Genomic DNA, 25,399 nt, shown 5'->3' with positions numbered 1-25,399 from the left:
TGAAACTTGAGCTTCTATTCTTTCGACCAATACTTTCAGTTCTTGGCTGTCCCTCGCCGTCCCTAGCAAGTGAATTGCGCCAGCGAAATGTGTTCTGGAGATGTGTGTATACTTGCTCAATTTGCCCGGCTCCAAGTCTATTCTGCCCATCGACTCAAACACCAAGCTCTAGATATGAACATGTACCTGGTTCTTTGGAGCGTTGCCATCTCTGTACAGATCCCAAACAGCATTTATTGCCGCCTCCTCGAGCCCGTCAATCACATCCCACTCTAGAGTCTTGACCTGCCCACTCTTGAGCCACTCAGGCAAAGCAGTCCAAAATCCCCTCGCCAGGTCCGGTGAGTTCTGAGACGCGCCTGACGAGAAGACCTTTGTGAAGCCCGCCTTCTTGTCGGGAATTCTCGCCAAATCCGCCTCACCGGGGCACAGCGTCGCCATCCTCCCCTGTCCGGTGTTTGACAGACACGCCACGCCCAGCGTATGCTCGTGATTGACTGCATCTATAACATACATACAATCATCACCAACAATATCTCGGATTTTGTTTATTACTTCGGACTCGTCGCCGTGCCGGTCCACAATATGGGTAGCCCCGAAAGAACGAAGGGCTGCGCTGTGCCTCGGTCCCGCGACAGCGACAATGGTTGAGAATAAACCAGATAAAGAGGCGAACTGGACGGCGTAGCGACCGCAGTTGGACCCGCCGCCTATGACCACGATGCAATTTCCTTCGATATGCTGATCCTGGTCTGAGTCGGTGTTGAAAGGCGGGGGCAGACCAAGAGCTGATTGGTTGAAGAGGGCCCAAAAAGCAGCCACGGCATTGCTAGGAAGACTGGCCCCATGGTCGGCAGTGAAGCCCGATGGGATCTTGGCCGTGGCGCAAGTGTCGAGGAGGCAGAACTCCTGGAGACCGGACTGGTCGGCAGTTCGCTTTCCGTGGTTGCTTTGCCCGAAGATAAGATCCCCGATCTGCAGATCAACGCCGTTATTCTCGGGGCCGAAAGCAGCCACGATCCCTGCGATGTCGTTCCCGAGAACCATGGGCAGTGAATTCGGATCAACGAATAGTCCAAAGTCTCTAGCTCGAAAATCGTACGGATTCACCGTAAAAGGGTCAGCATGGGATCGCTAGGCTAAATCCAATCAGAGCACTTACATCCAACAGCAACAACCTTGAGCAGAACCTCTCCAGGGCCTGGTACAGGAATGGGTCTCTCGATCAGCCTAGCTGGCTCGCCAAACTTTGTGACAGCAAGGGCTTTCATGCTTGACATGGCATAAATACGGGTCTGAAGGAATTTTGGTGTTTGGCAGATGTTTGTTTTGCTATCAGAGGACCAGGTTCACTAGATATATTCCTTTACGGAACCAACCGTTGCAACTATCCCTTGTAGGTACCTAATATGCGCCGTCGCACTATGGCTTTCCACGCTGACATTGCATGCATGAATATGTGATCCAGGCTAGTCCTAGTCCATATCGCTGCCGCCAAATGCACCCTATCGGCCATACAGAAATCTCCTCGCTAGGGCATTTTTGAACTAAGTAATACACCATACAGGATGGTGCTCATGATACCAATGAGATTTAAGTGTATGCTCATTGCATGATTGGTCGAGAACTGCCGTTTTGCTCGATACATATCTATTGAGAGGCCATCATTTGACAATTCGCTGCTGGAGCCGAGCTGAAGACCGTTGCGGGTTTCTAGGAGACGCTTGTGTCAGTTTACCCTTCTCAACTACCGCTTCTATTGACTTTGGTTACCTGCGTGGTTTCTACTCGTCAACGCTGCAGACGCCCTTGGCCCATAGACAAGAAGGTTCAGTACCGACATGCCCAGAGTAGTGCCTAGTAGAGCAGAATCGGCAAGGTTGGACGGCAATGCCATTATCGAGCCTCCCGGATACGTAACGGCTGTGGCAACGGCCAGTGCCGTTTCGGCGGCGAAATACACTGGGAATACCTTTTTCTGAAGAGTCATGAATTGTGCCCGTGGAAGGTACAAATAGCACATTTTGGTCATGGCAAAGGTCTGTCAGGCACAGTGAGTAGTTAGTACACGACACCTAGTCGATCCAAGAACTGCGTTCACCTGGTACAGTTGCGTCCCTAGAAGCGACCCCCAAGCTATGAGATGGTAGCTACCCAACGTGGTCAACGCGGCCAAGATGGATGCCATGTGCTGAAATGATTGTCCCAGAAGTGTCGGTGCTACAGAGTGATCATGAACGATGGCATGGCCTCGCGTCCCATTTAGTAACTGGAGGATGAACAAGGTTTCAACGTCGGCCCGAAAGTTGCCTAACTACCACCAATAGAGTTGAGCATCGCGTAGAGCAAAGGAGGCTATGTTATGCGTGATCTGTCAGTAACAAGGTCTGGGAATGAAATCCCACCGTTTTCCATTCTTTTATTTACCTACTACCCCATTTGCAGAGGTGTCACTTCCTAATATGGGCATCCCCAACTTGTGGCTGCACCACACGGAGGTTGCATAGTAGCCGACTTTCAAACCCACATCCTTTTTGGTGGAAATGAATACCCTAGAGCAAACTGAGATCGACAATCTCATGGAGCTCTCAGAATGGCTGCCCACGGATGACAGCAAGGCCACAGATGCAACAGATAGAACAGAGAGAAGACGATTGCAGAACCGTCAAGCCCAACGGAACCACAGTACGGAGTTCTTTTTCCTCTCCACATAACGGATACTCACTATGTGTACAGGGAAAAAGCACAAGGCTTATGTTTCTTCACTCGAGCAGCAACTTATTGAGAACATGCTCCGAGGAAAACAAGAGACCTACATGCCAACGCCAACGCCAACGCCAACTTCACCACTTTTCATGCCGCTTGAAATATCGCCGGAGCCATCATCTTTATCTTCACCGCTGTCACTACCAGCCGATATATCCATGGTGCCAACGCCAGAAGACCAGCAGTCCGATATCCTTTCAACCCCTCTGAGCTTTTCTCCAGACGTCGCGCCATATTCTCATGGTCTATGGCAAGACGAAACTCAACACAGTTCTATGCCCTTTGCTCCATTCCCAGGCAAGCTTTCGCCTCATGGAACCAGTGGCATGGGCTGCGGATGTGTCACCAGCTCAATGCCCTTTCATCACAGCTCCACGTGCGGCACATCGTGGCAGGATATGCTCATCTGTGACAATGAAAGAGCTTCAGGGTCAAACAGAAGTCATTCTTGCTCCCTGTATCTTGATAGATCGGGTCACACGGTCCCTGGTACTCATGCCACCCTAATAGTGACCAATCGATTTATCCGCACGTTATTAGATGTCCTCGTCACCATCGAACTCCGACTTGCGCATGTCCAGGTACAACTCACGCTGGAGAAATTCCCCCAGATATTCCTCAGTCTATGTCAGGTAAGCCAGCCCACAAGGTTCATTGTTAATATATCCTGTTTATAGCTAATGCGAAGCCAGTTTCTCATATTCAACCAGGCATATGCCGTTCACCAGCGGTTCTACAGCAGAACCATGAAGTATATCATCAATTTACTGTCATTCCAGTGTCAGAATTACGAGGGTATCCAAATCGAAACATAAGCTATCCTCACGGCACTGTATACAATCTAGAGAGGCGTGGCTATTGTCAAATGTAGAGTTCAGCGGCTTAATACCAATTTGAGTTTTCAGTAGCTCATGATCGCTAGTCAGGATCATGATATATGTAGAAGCAAAATTATACTATGGCTTCAAAAGAAGGTTTCTTTTTGAAGGCTTTGTCTTGCGTCTTGAGCATGGAATACTCCAGCACATGCCGGATCTGGAGACTTAGTAGCTACCAATTTGAACGACAGCGGTTATTGCTGTTCTTGGGTATTAAACCTCTATCATCTCTTTTCTTTTGTAGCTGAAGTTCTATTTTGTAAATGAACTGTCGGCTTGTAATTTCATAATTACTGACAGGGGTTCCACGATCAGTGCCGTGCTTTGATAACCCACATACATGTGGGCTTGGTGCTGACACTAGCTGCATGATTACCCGAATCCCCTCCCTTGTTGATGACTATCCATAGTGAATTGTCGCTTGACCTCCCGATCCTGTGGACACAAAGTATGATGCTCGAAGCGGTCCCCCAAACAATTATTCATATGCGCTTCTCTGGTTTGATATATCCATCCGGTACTACTTCAAGTTACTGGTATATTTGTCCTATGAGAGACAAAGATGGCAAAAATGCACGACTTGATCATTGTAGGAGGAGGCCCTGTTGGTCTGTTCCTCGGTCTAAATCTAGCACTCAAAGGCATAAAAGTTCTCGTTATCGAGAAGGCGGCAGAAATCCCCCAAAGTCCCAGGGCACTCATGTAAGGATTTGCCTCATCTTCCCTTCTCTGAGTCTCTCGAAACTGATATAAAGGAGGAACTTTCCCATTGTCCTCAACGAATTTGCCAAAGTCGGCATATTGGACGAGGTAACGGCTGCAGGATTTAAGAATACCGAGGGTCTGTGTTTCCGAACGCCGTATAGTGGTACCAACAGAGTGCTGGCAAAGATTCCGCCAGGGAGATCCTCCAAAGGCTCAGTGGACTATGGCGTCCAACTTGGCCAGGCAAAGCTCAGCTCTATCATGCTTCGTCACGCGTTGCAGTGTCCCAGCTTCTCTATCCGGTACAATACGCGGTATGTGTATCATGAAGAGGATGATCACCTCGTTCACGTTCACTTAGACAGTGTCGCCGGTGCAGAGACAGTCTCTGCGCCATTCATGGTCGCCTGTGACGGCGCCAACTCAGCCGTTCGCAAGGCGCTGCAGATTCCCTTTGAGGGCTTCACGTGGAAAGATTGGCAGTTCGTGGCCGTGAACATCCACTACGACTTTTCCAAGTACGGCTACCCTGCAGCAAACCACATAATCGACCCTGAGGATTGGGCCGTTATTGTACGGGCCAGCAATGAGAAGGAGGGCCTGTGGCGTGTTGCTCTGGGAATCCCGCCAGACCTGAAGCCAGCCAACGTCGAGCCGAGTGTTATCGCGAAGTTGGAGCGGTTGATGCCTGGTCCGAGGCCACTAGACTACAAGATTGATGCGATTAATCCCTACTGGGCTCACGAAAAAGTGGCACAATCGTTTCGGTCGGGGAGGGTTGTGCTGTGTGGCGATGCTGCTCACGTAAGTTGAGATCTCTTGCTTAGTTCTCCCATTTAAGCCCTATAACTCACAGACTGAACAGTTAAACAATCCTCTCACGGCCCTTGGTCTAACCACAGGCCTCGTAGATGCCGCTGTCCTCGCCCGTGTTATTCCTCTGGTTCTTCTACCCGAGAACATGACATCTACAAAATGGCCGAAACTTCTGGATCAATACGCCACAGTTCGGCGCAAAGACTTTGTTCAGCGTGTACAGAAGCAAGCCATCGATGGGAAGAAGCGAATCCACTCCTTGGATCCCAAGGTTGTCCATGAGAGGGATGACTTCTTTAACATGTTGAACAAGAGTCCAGGTTTCGCCAACTTTATAGCCTCGCTTATGATGGAACCCCTAGCAGAGGACCTTTGGCCTTCTCCGCTGTACGTAATTTCTTCCATTTCGTGTCCCCTTGGGGTGGGGTTGGAAAAGAATCTAATGACATCCATTTAGCAATCGGCTTGTCTCAATGTGCAAGAACTTTCTTTTGATCATTCAGACAGTTACTATGATAATATACTGGAAGATCCAAGTAGCACTGAGATAATCGAATCTCTGAGTTTTAGGCACCCTATGCTTGATTGGTATTCTGAAAGCTTGTCATCTTATTGCTGCCGCGGAGTATAGAGATAAGGAGTTATTAATATACTTTGTATACCTAGCCCGGGTCGTTACAGGTTTTACAACCTTGATGGCGGCATCTTATTTTGGACTTGAAGTAGTTGTGAAGCGAATTCTAAAGACCGACTATCCAGCTGAACAGAACGGACAGGCCTTACTATAGATCAGCGTTATCTTGGGCAGCGGGTAATGGCCACGATGGTGTTGTGGAACGTCTAATCCGTGGCTTATCGATTGGTCCTCGGTCCTTGAGAATCGTCCTTCGGCAAGGGGCCAAGATCAACGAGTTGGACTCGGATAACCGAACGCCCCTTACTTATGCTATCTGGAATGGATACATATCGGTCGTTCGCCGTTTGGTCGAAGCTGGCGCGTGGGTTGATATTCCCGATGTCTTGGGAGGAACACCGACATCGTACGCATTCACAAGCGGATATTCTGAGATAGGAAATCTGGTCCTACGAAGAGATTTTCTCAGCAACGCAGAGCATAAACAGGGTGAGAGGCTTCTACTGTCCGCATCAAAGTACGGCCACATTCATGTGGTGAGAGTGCTTCTAGAAGCAAGGAACACAAACCTCAATCTCAAGGATGGTGAAGGCTAGACTCGACTGATGTGGGCTATCAACTACAGACACAATAGGATCGTCAAACTTCTTCTGGATCACAAAGCAGATGTCAATATTAGAGACAAGACTGGGATGACACCCCTTCACTTGGCTACCCGATACGGTCAATTCGAAATAGCAAAGCTCATACTGCAAACCGGTTGCTCTGATGTTAACTTACCAGATCTAGCTAGGTTGACCCCCTTACACCAAGCTGCTCGTTGGAAACAGGACGATATTGCTCAGTTGATCTTGAGGACAGGGGTGGCCATCGTCACTGCCAGAGTACATCGTCAAGATCCTGCATACTCTTGGGTTATTCGATACAACTCTTGCCCGACTCTTAGGCTAATGCTCTATATTTATTACGATAACTTGAGCGTTCATGATTGTACAATGGCCATTCTTGCGATCGATCCTTAGTGGGCCGCCGACAAGGACTGGGCCGACGACTGGGCCGACAAGTTGAAAGTTATGCTGAGATCAAGAAAGATCAATTTCGATCTATGTGATGACAAGGGCGAAACTAACTTGCACAGGTCTGTCACAAAAAGATCATACCATATGATCAAGGAGATTTTCGAAACAGAAAATGCGCCCGTCAACAGCCGAGATAGCCGTGGGCTTAGGCCTCTCGTCCTGGCTTGTTTGACCCTAGACTCGGATGCTATGTCTCCGTTCTTGAGAACAAATTCAGTGGACCTGAACGCAGCCTATACTGACGGGTATACACTACTTCATCACGCCGTTCAAGAGCATTCAGCTCCTATTACCAATGCTCTAATAGCAACGGTAAAGGCGAGTGTTGACATGAAGGATAAAGACGGCCGCACACCGCTGTCATTGGCTTGTTTGAGAGGAAATACAAGCTTGGAAATATCTGCTCGATAGCTCTCAGTCTGATACAAACACTCAGGACATTTATGGGAGAATGCGCGTTCATAACTGTATTTGGATGGAACACGTAGATATGTTGCGACTGATTCTGGAGACAGGTCGAGCAAAACTCAACGTGGTGGATAGCTTCCAGTGTACACCACTACTGCTTGCTGCTTACCAGAGCAAATGGCACATGGCTAGCATACTGTTGAAGTACAAACAGGCGGTGAACATGAAGGGTCAGAAAGGAAGGACAGTGATATTCTGGGCCACCCTACAGGGGCAAACAGAAATAGTCAGGCAGCTTGTTTCTCTGGAGCAAACCAACCTCGCTGTGAGAGATGAGGATGGACTTGCACCATTGTCTCACGCAGCTCAACAGGGAAATGAAGAGATAATCCGGGTGTTGCTTGGCAAACTTGGCTTGATGTTGATGACAGGGATAATGATGGAATTACCCCGCTTGGACATGCTGCATTGAAAGGGCACCTGGGGGCTGCTGAGTTACTTTTGGATGAGGGTAAAGCAAATTTGTAAATAAGGGATAAAGAAGGGAGGACTTTACTGGCTCTCGCCTCGGCCGAGGGGCACTTCAAAGTAGTTCAGAGGATCTTGTTTTAGGGTTGCTATCTATTCCATGGCAGTAAAGACCAGTCATTGGATATAATTCCGGTGTAGAAGGGTAACACAGAATCAATTAGCCCAAATTTAAAAACATCATTGGTATACTACGGACCAGGTTTAGGTTTATGTATGAGCAGCAACAAACATTCAACATACAAGGTCCATTATAAGTGGCAATTTACTACAATTTTACATATACAGTAATTTCTGTATTGAGATTTCTCATCGAGCAATGAAATACAAAAGTAAGTGGAGATATGGCAATCAGATCATACAAATGAGTTTTCCATTCTATCTAGACGCGGAGCCCTAAAAGCAAGTATCACTGCCAACTGCAAGCCCATCAAAGACTCCGGCATATGTAACCGACGGTTAACCTACCTTGCACATTTCAGCCTCAAAGTCAAGAGCGATTCATGCTTCCCCGATCCTCGGGGCCGTCAAACCAAAAACCATCTCCTTTCTGATGGTAAGGCTTAGCACAGTCCTTACAGTAAGGGCGGTACTCCCGTTCGCACTCCGGGGCTGTCTCACGAAAAGACTCGATACTAGCCCTCCCACCAAACCTGGGAATTGCCACCTTGTCGCAAGCCTTATGGCAGATGAAACATTCGAGTAGAGTCTGGCAGACAGGGCACTTGCGGCACTCTTCAAAGAGAGTGTGTGATAGGTCAGAAATCTTGCGTGGCCAGCATGCAGGGCACATGATGTGGCCGCAAGGCGCAACAAGACCGGTTTTGAATTTGTCATCGGGGGAGGAGATACACGTTACGTGTAGTTCGTCCCAGCACACGGGACAGAGGGCTTTGATCGGTGTAGCGTTCGGATCGTCGGCGAGGATGTGCTTCCGGATGTTAGGCCAAAAGCTTTCCGTCACGACATCTACAATCCTGTTGCTACAGCGGTCCACAGCTCTGGGTTGGGGGGGTTTTCGAAGCTCCTTGAGTTTCTGGGTGATGTTTTTGAAGGTATTCATGATGTATCTAGAGAGATTTTAGCGTACCTAATGATAGTATTAGTGGGGGCAGGGGGGTAGACAGGATTTACTGTCGATGATGTCTTGGTGATGTTTGCTAAGTTAGAAACGAAGATGATATATGCTTTTTAAAGGCGATAAAAATGGCTTAGACTTGTTCATTTGTTCAACATATATTTTCAATATTTCCCTTTGTACTTGATATTTCTGAGATGACTTCTGTAAATTATCGTTATCCTTGAACATGTCGAGTAACTGAAAGTGGCCTCTGTCTTTTTCTAAGTCTATCTGTTCTGGTCTTTTAGTTTGTCGGTCAGTGTTCGAGGTACATTGAATAATGGGTCCTGAGTCCGGTGTGAACATCTAGGACAAAGGGCAGAAGTGTTTGACAGCGTTAAGGTGAGCTCTATGTTCTGTTTCTCTAAATAATTACTTTGATCTTTACTCATACTCGTTATGTGCGATATCCCGGTTACTGAACAAATCACCATTCAGATTTCCGCTCTCTGGATCTCTCAAATTCTAGATCAGCATCGTTCCACTTGCAGCAGACTCTCTTGCCTCTACACGATAATCACATATTTCCTAGGAAGCGCTGATCAGTATGCAGAAAAGGGATAGTCAGTAGCGTTGGACGAACCTTTCTCTTCTCTCTAAAGTCAGTATATAACGAGTTCCAAATTATCCTTGCAGTACAATCCTCTTCGCCGCTTGTTCTTTGTGTACAATTTGGTTGTGCCGCAAGTCTATCGTCCTCAAGCATAAGCTTCCAAGGTTTTGGCAGCGGCCAATCCGAAAAGTGAATTAGCTTGGCCTCGCTATACGCCGCAGCAGGGTCCCAAGTTTCAAGCTCTGAACCAAGGTAGTGCGCATGCTTGTCGTTACGGAATTCCCCACTGAGGAGATCATAGCGGCGGTGGGGAAAGATCAAGGCGCTATCGCCATACAGCTGGTTGATAATTTCCATGTCGTACTCGCCAGACTTTACGGACTGTACTCTTTCCATGATGCGGGAGAACTCTACCTCTGAAGGCTGGATGAGCATGAGTTGTGATGAAAGGATCTTCTCTGGTGATATCCAGTATGCTCGAGGCATCGCCACAGGTGCATCTGGCAGGAAGAACAGTTCGTCCATGGCTTGTAAGAGGAGAGAATCTGAGTCTATGGACAGCACACGATCGTAATTCGTCTGGTTAAATGCCAGAAGCTTGGTGTATGAGTCTGCCCACGTAGCTAGAAAGCCAATCAGTCATATTCTGAGGTCCCATTAGGGCAACTTACCATCACCCGCCCAGTTAGTCTGAATGGTAATCGGAACAAGCTTGACGTTGTACTCATCGCGCGCTTTGTTCAACAGATACGCATCACTTGAGTTGACCATCTCTGGCTCGAGCATGCTTTCAGGGACCATCATAACACGATCAGGTCGGCTTCCATGACGCTTCAAAGCTTCAAAGAACATAAGTGAGTTACACAAATACTGGCTGTTGGTGACATATTGTGTGTACGCGAAATGCGACCAGTCAACGTCTTTTTCGGGATGTGATAACCATGATGATGATGTTCGGCCTGTTTGGCTTTGGAGGTAGAAGAAAAATAGTGTAGTAAGAGCTGCGACGAAAACAACGCGATGCCGCTTTGACGACATGATGATATGGAAGAGAAAGACGCTGCTCGACCTTTGAGCAAAGGATTGTGATGATCAAGGGTGTGCTGAAAACTGAAAAGCTATTCCCGAGATTGACCCGCAATCAGAGAGACATTAATCAAAAAAGACGATGTTTCAAAGAGGGAATAGTGCCCAGCACAAGAAATAAGCTTGAACGGCAACTGATGCTTAAAAGGCAGAATGCAAAACAAGCTGAACAGTTGAGGAGACAAAGGAGTAACGCTCAGCACATGCGGTCGTCGGTCTCGGGCGCTTAGACCCCTGTGATCGTCGATAAGCGCTGTGCTAGCCAATAGCTTCTTGGCAAATCGAGTGGCTGCTCGCTTCCCCACCACGTTTCAAACGTCCAACCATTTAGCGGCGTTAACCGCTGAGACAGGCAGAGACAGGGGTCGTTTATTTTGGGTTGTTTCAGGTTGATAACCGCGATGGCGAGATTTCTTTTGAGGCATGATGTTACTGTTACTTCGTGTATGCTTGGAATCTATTACTATCGCGAGCTTCATTTATGCTTAACTTTGCTTATTTCTGCTTTGCCATCTTCTCGTCAATTTTTAATTCATCTTTTTATTTTAATGCCTCATGGCATGATATCTTGTTGGCTTGACACGCACTTCTTCTGAAACCGCTCACCGTGCCATACATAATGTCTGTTGGTTGAGCCCAACAGCCAACTCATTATTTTTAATCATCGCGTGCCGCTAACAAGTATATATACCTAATTGAGGGACATCACAGTCATATATCCAGCGCTTATTCTGTGTATAAAGGTACAGTCACTTATCTGAGCGCCCTGGGCTAAGAATCCGTTATGCATGTTGGTTGTTCTCTTACAACACCAAGTGGGCCAAGGCAAATTGACCGGCTAACGATAGGTTGCTCATCTGGTGACGCCCAAGACTTTGTTATCGTGTTGGTTGAGCCTTGCAAATTCTAATTATGGTTATGTGCTCGTCCCTCCCATCTCCCTCTGCTCTTGTTTTCCTGTGACTATCGTTGCATGTGCTCATGACCCGTTGCTTTCCAATCTTTTTAATCTCTCTTTCGTTCTTTGTTACACTACCTTAATCAATCCTTTCGTTAATGCCTCCCAGAGGCGGGTCACTGACCATGGCCTGGAAAGTCATCTTTCCCGTGTTTATCCTTATCATCCTCACATCTGCCGCCCAAGTCCCTCGAGAAATCCAATGGACTGACGACACATTTGGACCTGATGGTCCCTGGCGCGGTGTCAATGTCCAGATTGGAAGCAGCCCCAACTCTATTTCACTATATCCTGGCGGAACGTGGGAAACATGGCTCATCAGCGATGATTACTGCGAACGAGGAACGTGCTATGCTTCGAAAGCAGGTACTTACGACAAAAGAACCGGCGATCGAACTGGCTTGAATATCCTCGTGGAACTGGATAACTTCATGCAAGGTGTGAATCTCGAAGGCGACACGAGTATTCGATACAGAGACGATATCATGTTTGGCGAGATTAATACTATCAACTCGACTATCGCTTTGCTTGACGCGCAGAAGATTAAATATCCAGGTGGTCAGACCGTACCTTTCTTTGCGGGTTGTCTGAGCTTGGGTGGCCCAGGATCCGTCAATCAATCTTTTGAACAACCAGATGGAAAACCTGCTACCAATGGCAGTATGCCACCTGGATGGTTCTGGGAGAACGAGTACACACCTTCCAATTCCTATGGTATGCACATCGGATCCGTCAAGCCCTCTGTTGCTGGGTCTCTCTGGTTCGGTGGTTACGATAAGAACCGCGTTATTGGGGAAGTGCTCACGCTCAGCGGAAGTCCGAGAGGTGACGGCATCACACTTTGGGATATTGCCATTGAAGGTGTTGGAGATCACTCGCCGTTTACTTCCAAGTCCAAGAATAATCTCTTGGCCAAGGGCAACTCCTCTATCACTAGCGGTCTGAAAGTCACTGTGGACGGATGCTCTCCATACCTCACCCTCCCAAAGTCTTCTTGCGACAACATCGCCGAACACCTTCCCGTCAACTTCAATTCTGACCTTGGTCTCTACATCTGGGACACAAAGTCAGATCAATACGACAAGATCGTCAACTCTGCGACTGCTTTGTCATTCTCGTTCATATCAGACACGAACACCGACCCCGTCAAGATCAGGGTTCCGTTTATGCATCTCAACCTCACTCTTTCCGAGCCAATCGTCGATAACCCTATCCCCTACTTCCCATGCCACGTAAACAATAATGGAAGATATGTCCTTGGACGATCTTTTCTACAAGATGCTTTCATCGGAGCGAACTGGCATCCTGATGCCAACAGGTGGTGGCTAGCCCAAGCACCAGGTCCTAGAGTTCAAGCTACGACGGACGTCACGTCGATTGAAGTCAAAGATAAGACTATCAGCAAGGGTGGAAACGACTGGGAAGCTTCTTGGAAAGGTGTCTGGGACGATGAGCCGGCCCCATCACCATTGAGCACCCCAACCAAGGCAACCAGTCCCTCAGAACAAGGTGAAGTTGAATCAAAACCCTCCATGCCGACCGCTACGAAGGTCGGAATTGCCGTCGGAGCAGGCGCCGCACTCTGTCTCATCGCTCTTGGACTGGGCATCTTGTTCTGGCGACGACGCCGTAGAGCTCAACGTCAACCATCTGAGACGCAACCGACGCATTATAAAGATAACTCTGATGGCTTTTCGGTAAATTGGCCTAGTGCATTGCCGCCGCAAGAGATGCATGTTCCGAGGCATAAGTTGCCTCCGTATGAGATGTCAGCAGATGAGAGGCGGATATATGAGATGTATGTTCATGAGTCGCAGCAGAAGCGACCGTTGACGCAGCGATACGAGTTGGCATGAATTCGAGCGAGTCTTTGAAGCGAAAACTGTTTTTTTTTTTTTTTTTTTTATGATTTCTTTGTATTATTAATGCTCATATTAGAATAGATAATAGCTCATGACATTGTATACCAAATTTCGGTTGTCAGGTGTTATCATCTGATCACTCTGTTCACACTGAATAGTTGGTAACTCAGGCGCAGTGACTATTGTTCAATTGAATTTACCATGAGTCTTAGGTATAACAGTCTATAAATTACTTCCCTTTGAGTTCGACTGGCCTCAGCATCGCTGGGCACAGACATAATCGTGAAGTCATAGTCAGAATTGTCAAAGTTAAAACAGGACCAGGGTAGCCAACTTAAAGCCCAAGCTTAAACAAGAAGGTGCGCGTCGGGATCTTTTGTCAGTGGCAGTGGGTGATAAGAGCTCATGGTTACAGTTACATCCGCGTTGTTACAATCAAGTAAACATCCCCGCACTTATTGCGGAGTCAAGACCCAAACTTCACCAAAATCGGCAATCAACAAGCAAGAAATACGATACCCCCGATTGATTTATGATGCGAGCAAAGAACCTGCACTTTACATCTCGAGCCTAAGTAGAGTGGCGTCATGTTGAAGGAATATCTGGTCGCAGGCATTCTGCTTGCTTCGCCTCTGTTGGCGGTAGCACAAGACCTCATCCCTCCGATTCTTGAAAAAGCTGATTCTTTTGTGGAAGAGACTTGGTCTGTTGACTCGAGTCCAAAAGTCATTTACATCGATAATAAGTTTGCGTCTGTGTCGGATGACGATGGTCTTACTTTGATTCCACCTACTGCCCACGAGTTCGCGACAACCTTTCAAGATGATCTTGCAAAGATCACGGGATCCAACTGGACGTTGAAGCGCGTCGACTCCCTTCCCAACAACGCAAGTGGAATCTCTCTTGGTTCATACACCGGTGAATCTTCTGATCTCACATACGAAAACGGAAAACCAACATCAGAAGGATACGAAATCATCATCAACTCCAATCGCGTATTCATCGGTGGATCAGGCGCTCGAGGAATGTGGTGGGGAACCAGAACATTTCTTCAGCTCCTCCTCGCTGGTAATGGAACGATTACTAGTACTCTTGGTCGAGATGCTCCAGCCTATGCTACCAGAGGATACATGCTTGATGCAGGGAGAAAGTGGTACTCAAAGGACTTTCTCAAAGAGCTGTGCAGCTATGCTTCGTTCTTCAAGATGAATGAGTTTCACTATCATCTTAGTGATAACTATCCGCTGAACCGTGGCAAGAATGAGAGTTGGAGGGATGTCTACTCGCATTTCTCGCTGTTGCCGGAGGATGAATCACTGAGGGGTATTCTTCATGGGCGCGAGAATGAGACACTGTCGAGGGATGACTTCACGGAACTACAGAGTCACTGTGCTTCTCGAGGTGTCACTGTCATTCCGGAGATTGAGGCACCAGGTCATTCTCTGTATCTCACGAAATGGAAACCTGAGCTTGCACTGGCCAAGAAGGACTTGCTGAACTTGACGCACCCGGATACCTTGCCAACGGTGCAAAGTATCTGGAAAGAATTTCTGCCATGGTTCAAGACGAAAGAAGTCCATATTGGCGCCGACGAATACGACGCCGAACTTGCTGATGACTACATCACCTTCGTCAACACAATGAGCCGTTTCATAAACTCCACAGCCAACAAGCGAAGTCGGATCTGGGGCACTCACGAACCTTCAAAACGCAACCAAACAATCGACAAAACCGTCATCATCCAGCACTGGCAATACGGCCAATCAGACCCCGTGCAACTCGTCAAAGACGGCTACGATATCATCAACTCAGAAGACTGGTGGGCCTACACAAGTCTCAAAAACGACCACATGCCCATCCTCCCAGCGCGCTACCCACAGTTCTTCAACGAGAGTCGTGTTTTCAACTTTGCGGATAAGGACGAGTGGCAGTGGACGCCTGCTGATTTCAACCCTGTGAATACAAGTCTGCAGCTGGAGAGTGATGAGGAGATGTTGAGGGGTGCGACGTTGGCGGTGTGGAATGATAATGGGCCTGATGCGAGTACGCAGCTTGAGGCGTATTATTCGATGAGGAGGGGTATTGCGGTTGTGGGAGGGAGGGCGTGGAGTGGGAGTCGGGGACCGAAGTTAGTGGAGGAGACGAGTGATGGTAGCGTTGACTTTTACTCCCCGAGGGCTCCGGATCAGAATCTCGATAGGCCGCTATCTCTTGGTGGTAATGGGACGTTAGTATCGTGGTCTCGTTCGGATGGTGATGGAAAGGAAGTCCATCTTGGTCATGGGAGCAAGGGGATGAACTACACCCTCACACTCTCCATCACAGGCCCATTCACCCTCTCTGGTCCCGACAATACCCTATCCCTTGACAATGATGAAAACTTAATCTTCACCGCTGATGGATGGGAGTATCCCCTTCGCAAAGTCACAAAAGACGACGCCCTCGATCTTGACCCCGGAGCTCCAGGTCGTATCTGGGTGAACACTTCATCCACGCACAAACCCGTCAAAGTCTCTACTCCTACTAACATCACTCTGGTGACGGACGTGCTGCATGGAACGGTTTTGTTTACTGATGGCGAAGTGGTAGGAAGATTTGAGGTCTTTGTGTATGGCGGGAGGAATACACAGTTTAGTTGGAGTCAGATGGCGTTCGTGGCGCCGCTGGATAAGATTGAGGGAGGGTTGGAGGGGTTGAAACTGACTGGGACTTCTAACTTTACGGAAGGAGGGGGAACGGATGGGAAAGAGAGTGCTGATGTTCCGAAGGGGAGTGATGCTGTTCGGTGTTCAGTTTCTTCAGTGATCATCACGTTGGGGCTAGTCGTGGGAGGCTTGTTACTCGTATCATTGTGAACTACTGCGCATATCAACTAGTTCATCCCTTGTTCTTGAACATTGAAACTCTTTGTATTGGTCACAAATGCCAACAAGGAGATAGTTCTATCATACTGACGACGTCACATCTGCATAGTGAAACGTTTAAGCTACTTTCTCCGTATTATTCGAGGCTAGCAAACAAGTCCACTTTATTCTCACGTCATGCGCCATTTCTCAGGCCTGTTGTTGACCGGGCAGAGGCAATGCAGTGATACTCATTTCACCGGGCAACTGGCTAGAGCTCATCGCGGTCCCCCGCCACTCTTCCAGTGCGAAGGGCAGCGTGTTGAGTACCCTCCTTCACTCGTGCTTCTACCTGATGCTCCAAAAATAACACAGTTTGACGAGTCATGCAACTTCGCTGATGAAGGGTGGAAGAAAGACGCTCTATATCCTTTCGTCACGTATGGCTCTGGGGAGGTCTCAAGGGGGCCATCGGATGCCCTCCACGAGGCTCCGTACTCCGCTTCGTGGATGCAATGGGTGGTTGTTTCGTGGACTTTATACGGTGGCCAATCGCTAGACTATACCTCCATGGTGGACAGCCCTGAGTCAGACTACGAGTCGCTTCCCCTTGACGCTGGCGATCGCGAGTCGTGAGATAGCTTTCCTATAGTAGAGCCATGCCTGCTTCTCGGTAAGACCAAGTCCGATAGAGTGCGTGATGCTGTGCGAGCCTTCAACCTCGAGATCGAGAGACACAACATCTCTAAAGCCTATGACCAGCCTACGTGGCCGAGGTCAGGAACATGTTTCGGAAGTGATACACTTCTCTTTTTGTTGACTTTACAATCCACGAGCATGTATAAGGCAAGACCAACAACCGAGGTATTTTATGGCCCTGCAGTTCTCTGACTTTATGCACGCATCTAAGCTCGCATCAAGCCTCAGCGACAGTATAGGATATCCTGGCTTCTGTACTGGGTATTCCAGGCACTCCAACCACTAATAATGGAGAACTGGCTGGTACTCTAGTGTGGCTGACTTGGTCAAGATTTCTGAGCTACTTCTCTTCTACGGCAAGGTAGAGCAGCTGAAGCAAGAGATGCGTTTTGTAAGTTAGCTTCGGGCGCACACCTGTATCTCGATCAAAACCCGTTTGTTAGGCTGGTAGATGCCTCAGCGTAGAGTTCTTACCAGGAGAAGATTGGGGTCTGGAGGTATGAAAACAAGTCAATGTTGCAGAAGACTCCCGCACCAGCACAGCGCATGCCGAGTTTGTCCTGGCGCAGAGATGCATCGACTGTGTAGGGGGCAGGAAGCCCGGAACCTTCAGTTGTTTTTCCGTCGGCTCAAATACAGAGTCTCAACAAGCACAGGATAATTGGAACTATGCTTCTGCAGTATTTGTGACCGACTCATCCTTCTTTCAGAGCATCAACACGCCGCTCGTCCGGTGGCCGTAGCGACAGTATTACTAGAGATTAGCAGCGTTCGCATATGTATTAGGGCTGTATCCGCTATTCCCCATGTGTACAGAGTCCTGGGGATGTCTCGCTAGTTTGTTGGGCTTCTCTCGGACTCGGATTCGAGAGCCAGACCAACCAGGACGATGCGAACTTGCACAGCAACAGGACCATACCACACTTTCAGTTCGGTCTCTGAAGATTGTCAAACCTCATCACCCAGGTGCTCGTTACCCTCGGCGTCTTTGACCAAGGAGATGCTTTCATGTCTCGTATTCATCACAGTACGAGACCATCCACAGGGTGAAGCACATGAACCCAACTGCACTGGACCCTGTGGACTTAAAGACACGCCTAGTAGGTTTGCCATACATAAGCACGTTGAATTGTGTGGATCTGACATATCCAAGTGGACCAAGTGGTGAACCCCATACCTCCTTCGGCCCCGAGCAAAGCCATTCAACAATCCATTAGTATCAAGCTGGTTCATATTGATCAGAGTGGTGTATACGTAAATAGCTGGGAATAGGGTGACCTGAAGGTACTTCATAGAGGGTTAGGGTTATACCATTGCCTCGGCTTTCCAGTGTATCTGCATATTATGGAAGTATTGCTCCGGCACGAGGCAGACATCAGCACGCCGTCTGCGGCCAACATATTTCACATAACGATACGCAGTAAAAAGACACTACAAAGAGTCATCCAAGATTTGCTGCTAAGCTCCTGCAATTTGAAGCTGATACAAATGCCCTATCTGGTCATCCTGTCCTCCACGCATCCATCCGGAATATCACGTACTCCGCAATGGTGGATGGGGGCCTCCTGTATTCACTGCTACAGTACGGCGCCGATCCTAATGTTATAGAGAAATGGAACTTCCGCCTCCATCTTCTCAGGACGCAGGTTGACAGAGCCGCCGTCATCGTCCCAGGGCTTCTACGGCACGGCGCTGACCCGCGTACCAGACATCATGATGTGGATGTGCTGCACTATCCTCAAGTTCATTGGCTTTCTGATCTAGCCAAACAGCTTCTTAACCTTGGACTCATCCCGGTGCCCGTGATGGGCACGGCCAAACTCCTCTGGTGCATCAGTGGTGGCGGCTATGGCAAGCTGTTGTGGCTGGCAAATATGGCATCGGTGTAAGCGCGCCCATCTCTGACCATCAAAAGACCGCCGTCTTTTGCCCTGTGAGGCCCAAGACCGTCGATATTGCGCCAGCGCTCATTAAGCATGGCCTCAATCCCCATCACTGTGGCCACTCTGGTAGGGTAGTCCTGTCCACGCAGTAACGAATAATGCCAGGAGGTACGGCAGTACCATCACAGCCAGATTTGGGGAGATGTTCATTGCAGGCGGCACAAGCATCAATGTAAAGTGCAGCTGTCCCGGACGGCTGACAAATGAACGAACTATGTTGGTTCTATATAGCCAGTATCACCCGTCCCAGGGGAGAGTCTGTCCTCATCACATCACGCCTTGGGCTTTCAGTGTAAGAAGATTCACTCATTTCTTGCGCGCGCTTGAACAACGCACTAGCTTTGAGAGGCCGTCCGCTCAAAGCGTCAATGCACTTGTAGAATAGGTGGGACACACATCATGAAACGTATTGACCCGAGAGAACATGGTCTTGCAAGTCGTATGTCATAGAGGCTGTACCTGACAACTACTAATTATGGAATCTCATCGCGAACCCCTACTCTCAAGCAATGCCACTCCCAAAGCAGCAGCTGCCCTTTTACAGCTTCGACTTGGGCTTAGTAACAACTCCGACACACTTGATCTCGATATTGGCGTTCATCGGAAGACTCTTGACAGCAACGCATCTACTACAATCAGCATTCTTGTCTAAGCCATCTCCCGGTTTACTTACGTTCTAGCAGGCTTGACATCACCCCAATACTCAGCATACACTTCGTTCATCTTGGCGTAGTACTTCATATCAGACAAGTAAATGTTGACCTCAATCACATCATTAAGGCTCGAGCCAGCTTCGTCAAGAATGGCGCCGAGGTTGGAGATAATTTGACGCTAAGATATCTCAATTAGTGGCTGATTTTCATTTTGGAAAAAGTTTGACTTACTGTGTGAGCTTCGATGTCGCCGTCAATCATCTTTCCTGTCTTGGGGTCCATTGCGACGCCGCCGGATGTGAAGACGAAGCCATTGGCGATGATGGCCTGGTTCATCAAGCTTTGCGGCACGGCGGGGGCCTTTTTTGTAGAGACTGGTGTTCGTGCCATTTTGGTTGAATTGTCTTTTTGTTGATTGATGGATAGTGAGATGTAGGGAATGTCGAGATGAGGGCGATCGCGGGGTGTAGATCTGTCATCCGAAGACCATGGATATCCGATTGGAGCCGATGTCTTTTACAACGCTACCATAAACCAGCAGATGGACATAAGATGCTTAGAGAGGTCATATATTATTGAGTTGAATTAATATAAGAATGCTGTTACATTTTATAAAATAATACAGACGCGCTGTGATCCAAGGCTTACTTCCTAATCAGGCAGTTTTGGCACTTGGCCGAGATCGGACTCGCAACCATGAGCTGCTGAGACGTCTTCATCCACAAGACATGAGACATCAGTGTATCTTATTTAATAGCCGATTCTCTGTAAAGGATAATCGTGTGTCTCATGTAATATGATCCTGGCTAAATAAACAAGCGCCTGTTCTAGGCTCTGTTGGTCATATCGCCCTCCAACGAGCGTTACAACCATCAGTAACTCCTCGGCAGCTCAAGAACCTTCTCACTGATATAATTCAATATCATCTCCCTACTAACCGGCGCAATCCTCGGAACAAGACACTCCCTAAACCACCTCTCAACATCATACTCAACCGCATACCCCATCCCCCCCAGCGTCAACACCGCCCTCTCACACGCCCCAAACGCCGCCTCAGCAGCCATGTACTTTGCACTATTCGCCGCGACCCCAACCTCCTCCTCCCCCTCGTCATACAGCCTCGCAGCGTGGTACGTCGCCAGTTTCGCTGCTTCAAGCTTCATGTACGCGTCGGCTAGCGGGTGAGCTATTGCTTGGTTCATCCCGATGGGTCGTTTAAACACAACCCGGGTTCGTGCGTAGGACGCTGCTCTGGTGAGGGCTGCGTAGCCGAGACCGAGGGCTTCGCCGGCGAGGAGGCAGCGCTCGGCGTTCATGCCGTGGAGGATCATTTTGAAGCCTTTGTTTTTGGCGCCGATGAGGGACGAGGAGGGGATGGTGTAGTTGTCGAAGAATACTTCATTTGCGTCGACAGCTCTGCCGCCCATTTTCTTGATCCGTCGCATCTCGAGACCTGGTTGATCGCGGTTGAGATCAATACAGAAGAGGGAGAGACCTTCGCTTGGCTTTGTGGCTTTGTCTAATGGTGTAGTCCTCGCGAGGAGGATCATCTTCGACGCTACTTGCGCACATGTTATCCAAATCTTCTGACCGGTGACGCTGAATGAACCATCAGAGTTCTCTTTCGCTACTGTCTCTAGACGAAGCGTATCAAGCCCAGCATTTGGCTCCGTGACTCCAAAGCACACTCTATACTCCCCCGACACAATCTTCGGGATAGTATCTTCCAATTGCTCCCTCGATCCAAACTTGGCAAGAGGTTGCGTCGCGTAGACATTAGCATGAATGCTCTGCGCGCCCGCCATACCAGCGCCCGACTCTGCAATCGTCTGCATCATCATCGTGGCCTCTGAAATTCCCAAACCCGAGCCCCCTAAAGACTCTGGAAGTGCAATACCAAGCCAGCCGGCCTTAGCGAGAGCGGCGTGGAACTCCTTTGGGTCTTGCTCATCTTGGTCATGGGACTGCCAGTATGTGTTGGGGAATTCAGCACATACTTTGCTGATGGCGTCGCGGACTGTTAGTTGGTTTTCTGAAAAGCCTGTTAGGCTCATTAGATGTCTTGGGGTTGTTGTTGAGAAGTAACGTCGTTGGGCTGGATGAGGTAGCGATTGGCGGAGGTGAATGAGGCATCGTGAAGCTAATCGCGACATTTTGACAGTCGGGTTACGTATCATCCTGGGATAGGTTTTCTTCCTCCTTGTTTTTTTGGGTCCAATGACTGATTAGTGCTTCAGCGAACTGGCTTTCAATGCGTAGGCAAGACTTGATAGTGTTGAAGTGCTCTTTGTGTGAATGATGATGAGATGCGGAGAGACCTTGGGGCAAGGTGTCAAAAATACCCAGCCAACAGTCTTGCCTATACTTCCTAAGCCTGTCTTCGTAGTTTTGTCAGCCACGAAAGCCTTCGCCAAGCCCCGAGGAGCAAGAATACTTCTGACATTGAATCAAGGTGCCGAAATCAATGATCTAAAGGCCATCTCAGATATCCTAAAATTATCCAAATCTTAGGGCAAAGGTCTCAAGCTTTCCTGTCTCTCCCAGCCAAGTCATCAGTATCATTAGGTTCAAGACTTTTACTTATTTCCAACATCTAAATACCCTCTATAATACACGCAAATCACACTTTTCACGCCTCAATCTTGGACTTAACCCACTTCTCCAGACCGCCCTTGGCGATAATCTCCTGCACATTAGCAGGCAACTCCCCAACCTTTTGCTCCCACTGCTTCCCATCCTTCTCTGTAACAATGACCTTTGACCGCCTCACATCCCAGACGAACTTCCACCCCGTTCTTCGGGTTAGCGGCTTCTCGGTGTCGTTCTTGTACGTCTCGCGCAGACGCTCCACGAGGCGCGGCACCTCCACGCCCATGAGCGCGTTGTTGATGCTGTTGCGGCTGAAGATGTTGCCGAAGCTGCCCGAGACCACGAGAGGGATCTTCTTGGCGAGGATTGCAGTCGCAGCTTGTTCGCGGGATGAGCCGCAGCCAAAGTTGAAGCCTGTGACGAGGATGTCGCCGGGTTTGGCGATCTTGCCGAACTCGGTGTCGTAGTTCTCCATGCAGACTTCGGCCATCTTCTCTGTTGAGATGTTGTCCTCGTATGTGTACTTGCCTATCAAGCTGTTAGTTGAGTCGGGGAATGAGGGCGAGTCAACGCACCGGGGTAGATGCCGTCAGTGTTGATGTTATCGCTGTCGCAGAAGACAATCTCACCCTCGACCTTCTCAGGGAAACCAGGGAGGATTTCAGTCAGCGACTCCTCCTCGGACGCAGCAGGGCTTGCTTCCTCAGCGGCACCCTCTGACTTCTCAGCAGCGGCGATCAAAGCATCAGCCTCGTTGATGATCTTGTCAAGGGCATCCTCAATGGACAAAGCCTTGTCAGCAACAAAGTCTCCACTTCCCTCACCGATGATGACCTTCTCAACACCCTCGGGCTTCTGGTACCAGCCAGGGCCAGCGATCTTGCCTTGGAGAGCACTTGCAGCAACGATCTCAGGGCTTGAGAGGTATGCCTTGGCTGATGTAGAGCCCATGCGGCCCTGAAAGGTATTAGCTTTAGGTCATAGTTCAATGGTTAAGAGCTTCGTACCTTGAAGTTGCGGTTACTGGCACTGATACCGACCTCACCGGGCTCAAGAAGACCCTGGCCCAAGCCGATACATTGTCCACATCCTGAAATCATGGGAATGGCGCCAGCTTCAACCAGTACCTGCCAGTCTCCAGCCTCCTCGGCAATCTTTTGCTCAGGGACGGATGCCGCAGAGATGTAGAACTCGACACCGGGAGCAACCTTGGCGGGCTTGCCCTCCTTAGCAGCCTCACGGAACACACGAGCAGCAGCAGCAATATCAGAAGCTCGAGAGTTGGTGCAAGATACGAGGTAAGCCTTGCTGACAGGGATGTTCTCGGCCTCAAGCTTATGCAGGGGGGTGGCGACCTTGACGGAGTTGGGTCCAGAGACGATTGGAGATAGAGTTGAGAGGTTGAGGTACAGTTCCTTAGCATACTTGGCACCGGGGTCGGCAGACAATCTGTTCTGGTCGAGCTCGTCAATTCGCTTGTGGTTAATGCGCTCCTTGGAAGAGCCGTTGAACATGGCATTAGTGGTAGCCTTGGCACGGTACCATGAGATGAGCATATCATCAACAGGGAAGACACCAGCGAGGGCACCCCACTCCGTTGTCATGTTGCTAATGGTCAAACGTTCGTCGATGGTGAGACTCTCACCACCGGCAAACTCGATGGCGTGGTTCAATACTTGATCATCGCGGAAGAGACCGCAGAGAGCAATGATGACATCCTTGCCCGTAACTCCAGGCGGAAGAATGCCAGTGAAAGTGACCTTTGCGACCGGGGGAACCTGCCACCAGGTCTGTCCGGTAGCCCAGACAGCGGCTGCGTCTGTACGAACGACTGCAGTGCCGAGACAACCTACACCTACATGTGTGTTAGTAGCCTGAAATGCAACTTTGGCAGAATGACCTACCTCCGTACATGTTCGAATGAGAATCTGAGGCAACGGAAACTGTCTGTGGCCAAGCAAATCCTATCCGTGCGTTAGTAGACTATTCCATCGCGGTAGTTCTGTCCTTTCTTACCCTCTTCGATCATAATCTGATGTCCAATTCCCCTTCCGGCAGGATAGTTTGTGATCCCATGCTTCTCCGCGAATTCACGAATCAAGGAGTACTTTCGAAGGTTTGCCTCTGTGGTGTTTGAGACATCGTGATCAAGGGTAAACACTGTTCAAGAGTTAGTGAGGCTATTCCCATGGCAAGACTTGGAGGTCATCTCCAGATAAGACTTGGGTATTATGTTCAAGTAATACTTGTACGCCATCTCCGGACAATACTTGAACACCATCTCCAGATAAGGGGCAAAATCACTTACCAGGTTGGCGAGGATTGTGGATCTTGGAAGCACCGAGCCCAGTCACGAATTTCGACATGCTATTAGGAATCAGAATACAACCTTCTGTTATCCAAGAGACATCACACTTACACTGGGAATGAGTTGTCATGGGTCATTAAATGCTGCGGCCTTTATAGAGACTGTCAGTTCCTCTTGAAGGCTTCAATTCTTCCAACAGAGTCAGGGCCCTTACGAAAGTGCAATATAGTCAGACTGTCGAACTTTCTTTCCTGGCGGCAGCCCAACAGCATGTTTTTGAGCAATCTTTTCGATCAATGTTTGGGGATTCTCTACCACAGGCACCTGCTGGTACTGGAAAGCCGAAGGATTAGGAGCAGACGAGTTCTCGAGCTGAGTATGGAAAGCGTATTGGCGTCGGGCACTCGGCGACGTGTAGGCGCGTTGTTGTGTGGCGACAGCGAGGGTTCGAGAGCGAGATATCAAGGTTCGAGACTGAAGCCGCGCAACCGCGACAGCGTTGAGAGCGACTGCTCTCCTCTATACAGAATGTCAGAATACGTTCAAGACCAAAGGACAGTGCGCAGGAGACGATACACATACAAAAGCAACCATTGTGAAAGCTCAATCAGATACCGATAACAAATACCATGCCAGAAAGCTAATTCTGGATCGTGACGGCGACGGTGTCGGGCGGATGGAAAAGAGTGCGAGTTTTAGGTTGGGGATAGCTTCATTGTTTTTTGTTTGCGAAGCCGGCCTCGGAGGGGATGGGTCATAAAAAATTCCTGGGGAAATCTGAGCGGAATAATAATGGCAGTGACGTGATTGGTCGGAGATTGAGTACCCTTGTACCCGGAACTTGACCGCCTGCCGAAAGTGGAGCCTGAGGTTTAACTACATCTCAAGAGCAACTCGAGATGTTGATGTTTAATTGCAAGGCATTCCTCTCTTTTAGAGCTATAAACTAATCATCATCTATCTTGAGAATA

At 48.9% G+C, this 25,399-nt stretch overlaps 9 protein-coding genes across 9 annotated transcripts; 4 read left to right on the top strand and 5 right to left on the bottom strand.

The window, feature by feature from the left end:
• Positions 1-168: 168 nt before the first annotated feature.
• Positions 169-1,271, bottom strand: FTJAE_1997 (alcohol dehydrogenase zinc-containing protein; the record flags this gene model as incomplete). The annotated part of the gene is made up of 2 exons (XM_037348144.1): positions 169-1,088; positions 1,163-1,271. The coding sequence occupies 2 exons, from the start codon at positions 1,269-1,271 to the stop codon at positions 169-171; spliced, it is 1,029 nt and encodes a 342-aa protein (XP_037210957.1).
• A 1,272-nt stretch (positions 1,272-2,543) lies between these two features.
• FTJAE_1996 (uncharacterized protein) lies at positions 2,544-3,581 on the top strand (the record flags this gene model as incomplete). Its single annotated transcript, XM_037348143.1, has 3 exons — positions 2,544-2,685; positions 2,737-3,398; positions 3,444-3,581. The coding sequence occupies 3 exons, from the start codon at positions 2,544-2,546 to the stop codon at positions 3,579-3,581; spliced, it is 942 nt and encodes a 313-aa protein (XP_037210956.1).
• Positions 3,582-4,215: 634 nt separating this feature from the next.
• Positions 4,216-6,395, top strand: FTJAE_1995 (FAD NAD(P)-binding domain protein; the record flags this gene model as incomplete). The annotated part of the gene is made up of 5 exons (XM_037348142.1): positions 4,216-4,346; positions 4,400-4,663; positions 4,715-5,153; positions 5,215-5,552; positions 5,933-6,395. 5 exons carry the CDS (start codon positions 4,216-4,218, stop codon positions 6,393-6,395), a joined length of 1,635 nt encoding a protein of 544 aa, XP_037210955.1.
• Positions 6,396-8,304: 1,909 nt separating this feature from the next.
• FTJAE_1994 (GNT1 alphan-acetylglucosamine transferase) lies at positions 8,305-10,525 on the bottom strand (the record flags this gene model as incomplete). Its single annotated transcript, XM_037348141.1, has 4 exons — positions 8,305-8,884; positions 9,329-9,399; positions 9,518-10,110; positions 10,159-10,525. 4 exons carry the CDS (start codon positions 10,523-10,525, stop codon positions 8,305-8,307), a joined length of 1,611 nt encoding a protein of 536 aa, XP_037210954.1.
• A 1,131-nt stretch (positions 10,526-11,656) lies between these two features.
• Positions 11,657-13,387, top strand: FTJAE_1993 (uncharacterized protein; the record flags this gene model as incomplete). Its single annotated transcript, XM_037348140.1, has 1 exon — positions 11,657-13,387. The coding sequence occupies one exon, from the start codon at positions 11,657-11,659 to the stop codon at positions 13,385-13,387; it is 1,731 nt and encodes a 576-aa protein (XP_037210953.1).
• A 593-nt stretch (positions 13,388-13,980) lies between these two features.
• Positions 13,981-18,824, top strand: FTJAE_1992 (beta-n-acetylhexosaminidase; the record flags this gene model as incomplete). Its single annotated transcript, XM_037348139.1, has 7 exons — positions 13,981-15,978; positions 16,612-16,868; positions 16,929-17,012; positions 17,248-17,326; positions 17,379-17,432; positions 17,902-17,962; positions 18,364-18,824. The coding sequence occupies 7 exons, from the start codon at positions 13,981-13,983 to the stop codon at positions 18,822-18,824; spliced, it is 2,994 nt and encodes a 997-aa protein (XP_037210952.1).
• Positions 18,825-19,416: 592 nt separating this feature from the next.
• FTJAE_1991 (endoribonuclease L-PSP) lies at positions 19,417-19,921 on the bottom strand (the record flags this gene model as incomplete). Its single annotated transcript, XM_037348138.1, has 3 exons — positions 19,417-19,504; positions 19,552-19,709; positions 19,763-19,921. 3 exons carry the CDS (start codon positions 19,919-19,921, stop codon positions 19,417-19,419), a joined length of 405 nt encoding a protein of 134 aa, XP_037210951.1.
• Positions 19,922-20,403: 482 nt separating this feature from the next.
• FTJAE_1990 (acyl dehydrogenase) lies at positions 20,404-21,585 on the bottom strand (the record flags this gene model as incomplete). Its single annotated transcript, XM_037348137.1, has 1 exon — positions 20,404-21,585. One exon carries the CDS (start codon positions 21,583-21,585, stop codon positions 20,404-20,406), a length of 1,182 nt encoding a protein of 393 aa, XP_037210950.1.
• A 575-nt stretch (positions 21,586-22,160) lies between these two features.
• On the bottom strand, positions 22,161-25,022 carry FTJAE_1989 (homoaconitase mitochondrial; the record flags this gene model as incomplete). The annotated part of the gene is made up of 9 exons (XM_037348135.1): positions 22,161-22,648; positions 22,696-23,077; positions 23,128-23,975; positions 24,025-24,084; positions 24,137-24,280; positions 24,429-24,487; positions 24,540-24,578; positions 24,643-24,947; positions 25,011-25,022. The coding sequence occupies 9 exons, from the start codon at positions 25,020-25,022 to the stop codon at positions 22,161-22,163; spliced, it is 2,337 nt and encodes a 778-aa protein (XP_037210949.1).
• Between the last annotated feature and the right edge of the window lie 377 nt (positions 25,023-25,399).

This window comes from Fusarium tjaetaba (assembly GCF_013396195.1).
Source record: "Fusarium tjaetaba strain NRRL 66243 chromosome Unknown NRRL66243_c0000035, whole genome shotgun sequence".
Taxonomy (NCBI): domain Eukaryota; kingdom Fungi; phylum Ascomycota; class Sordariomycetes; order Hypocreales; family Nectriaceae; genus Fusarium; species Fusarium tjaetaba.
This window is presented reverse-complemented; position numbering and strand designations above follow the sequence as displayed.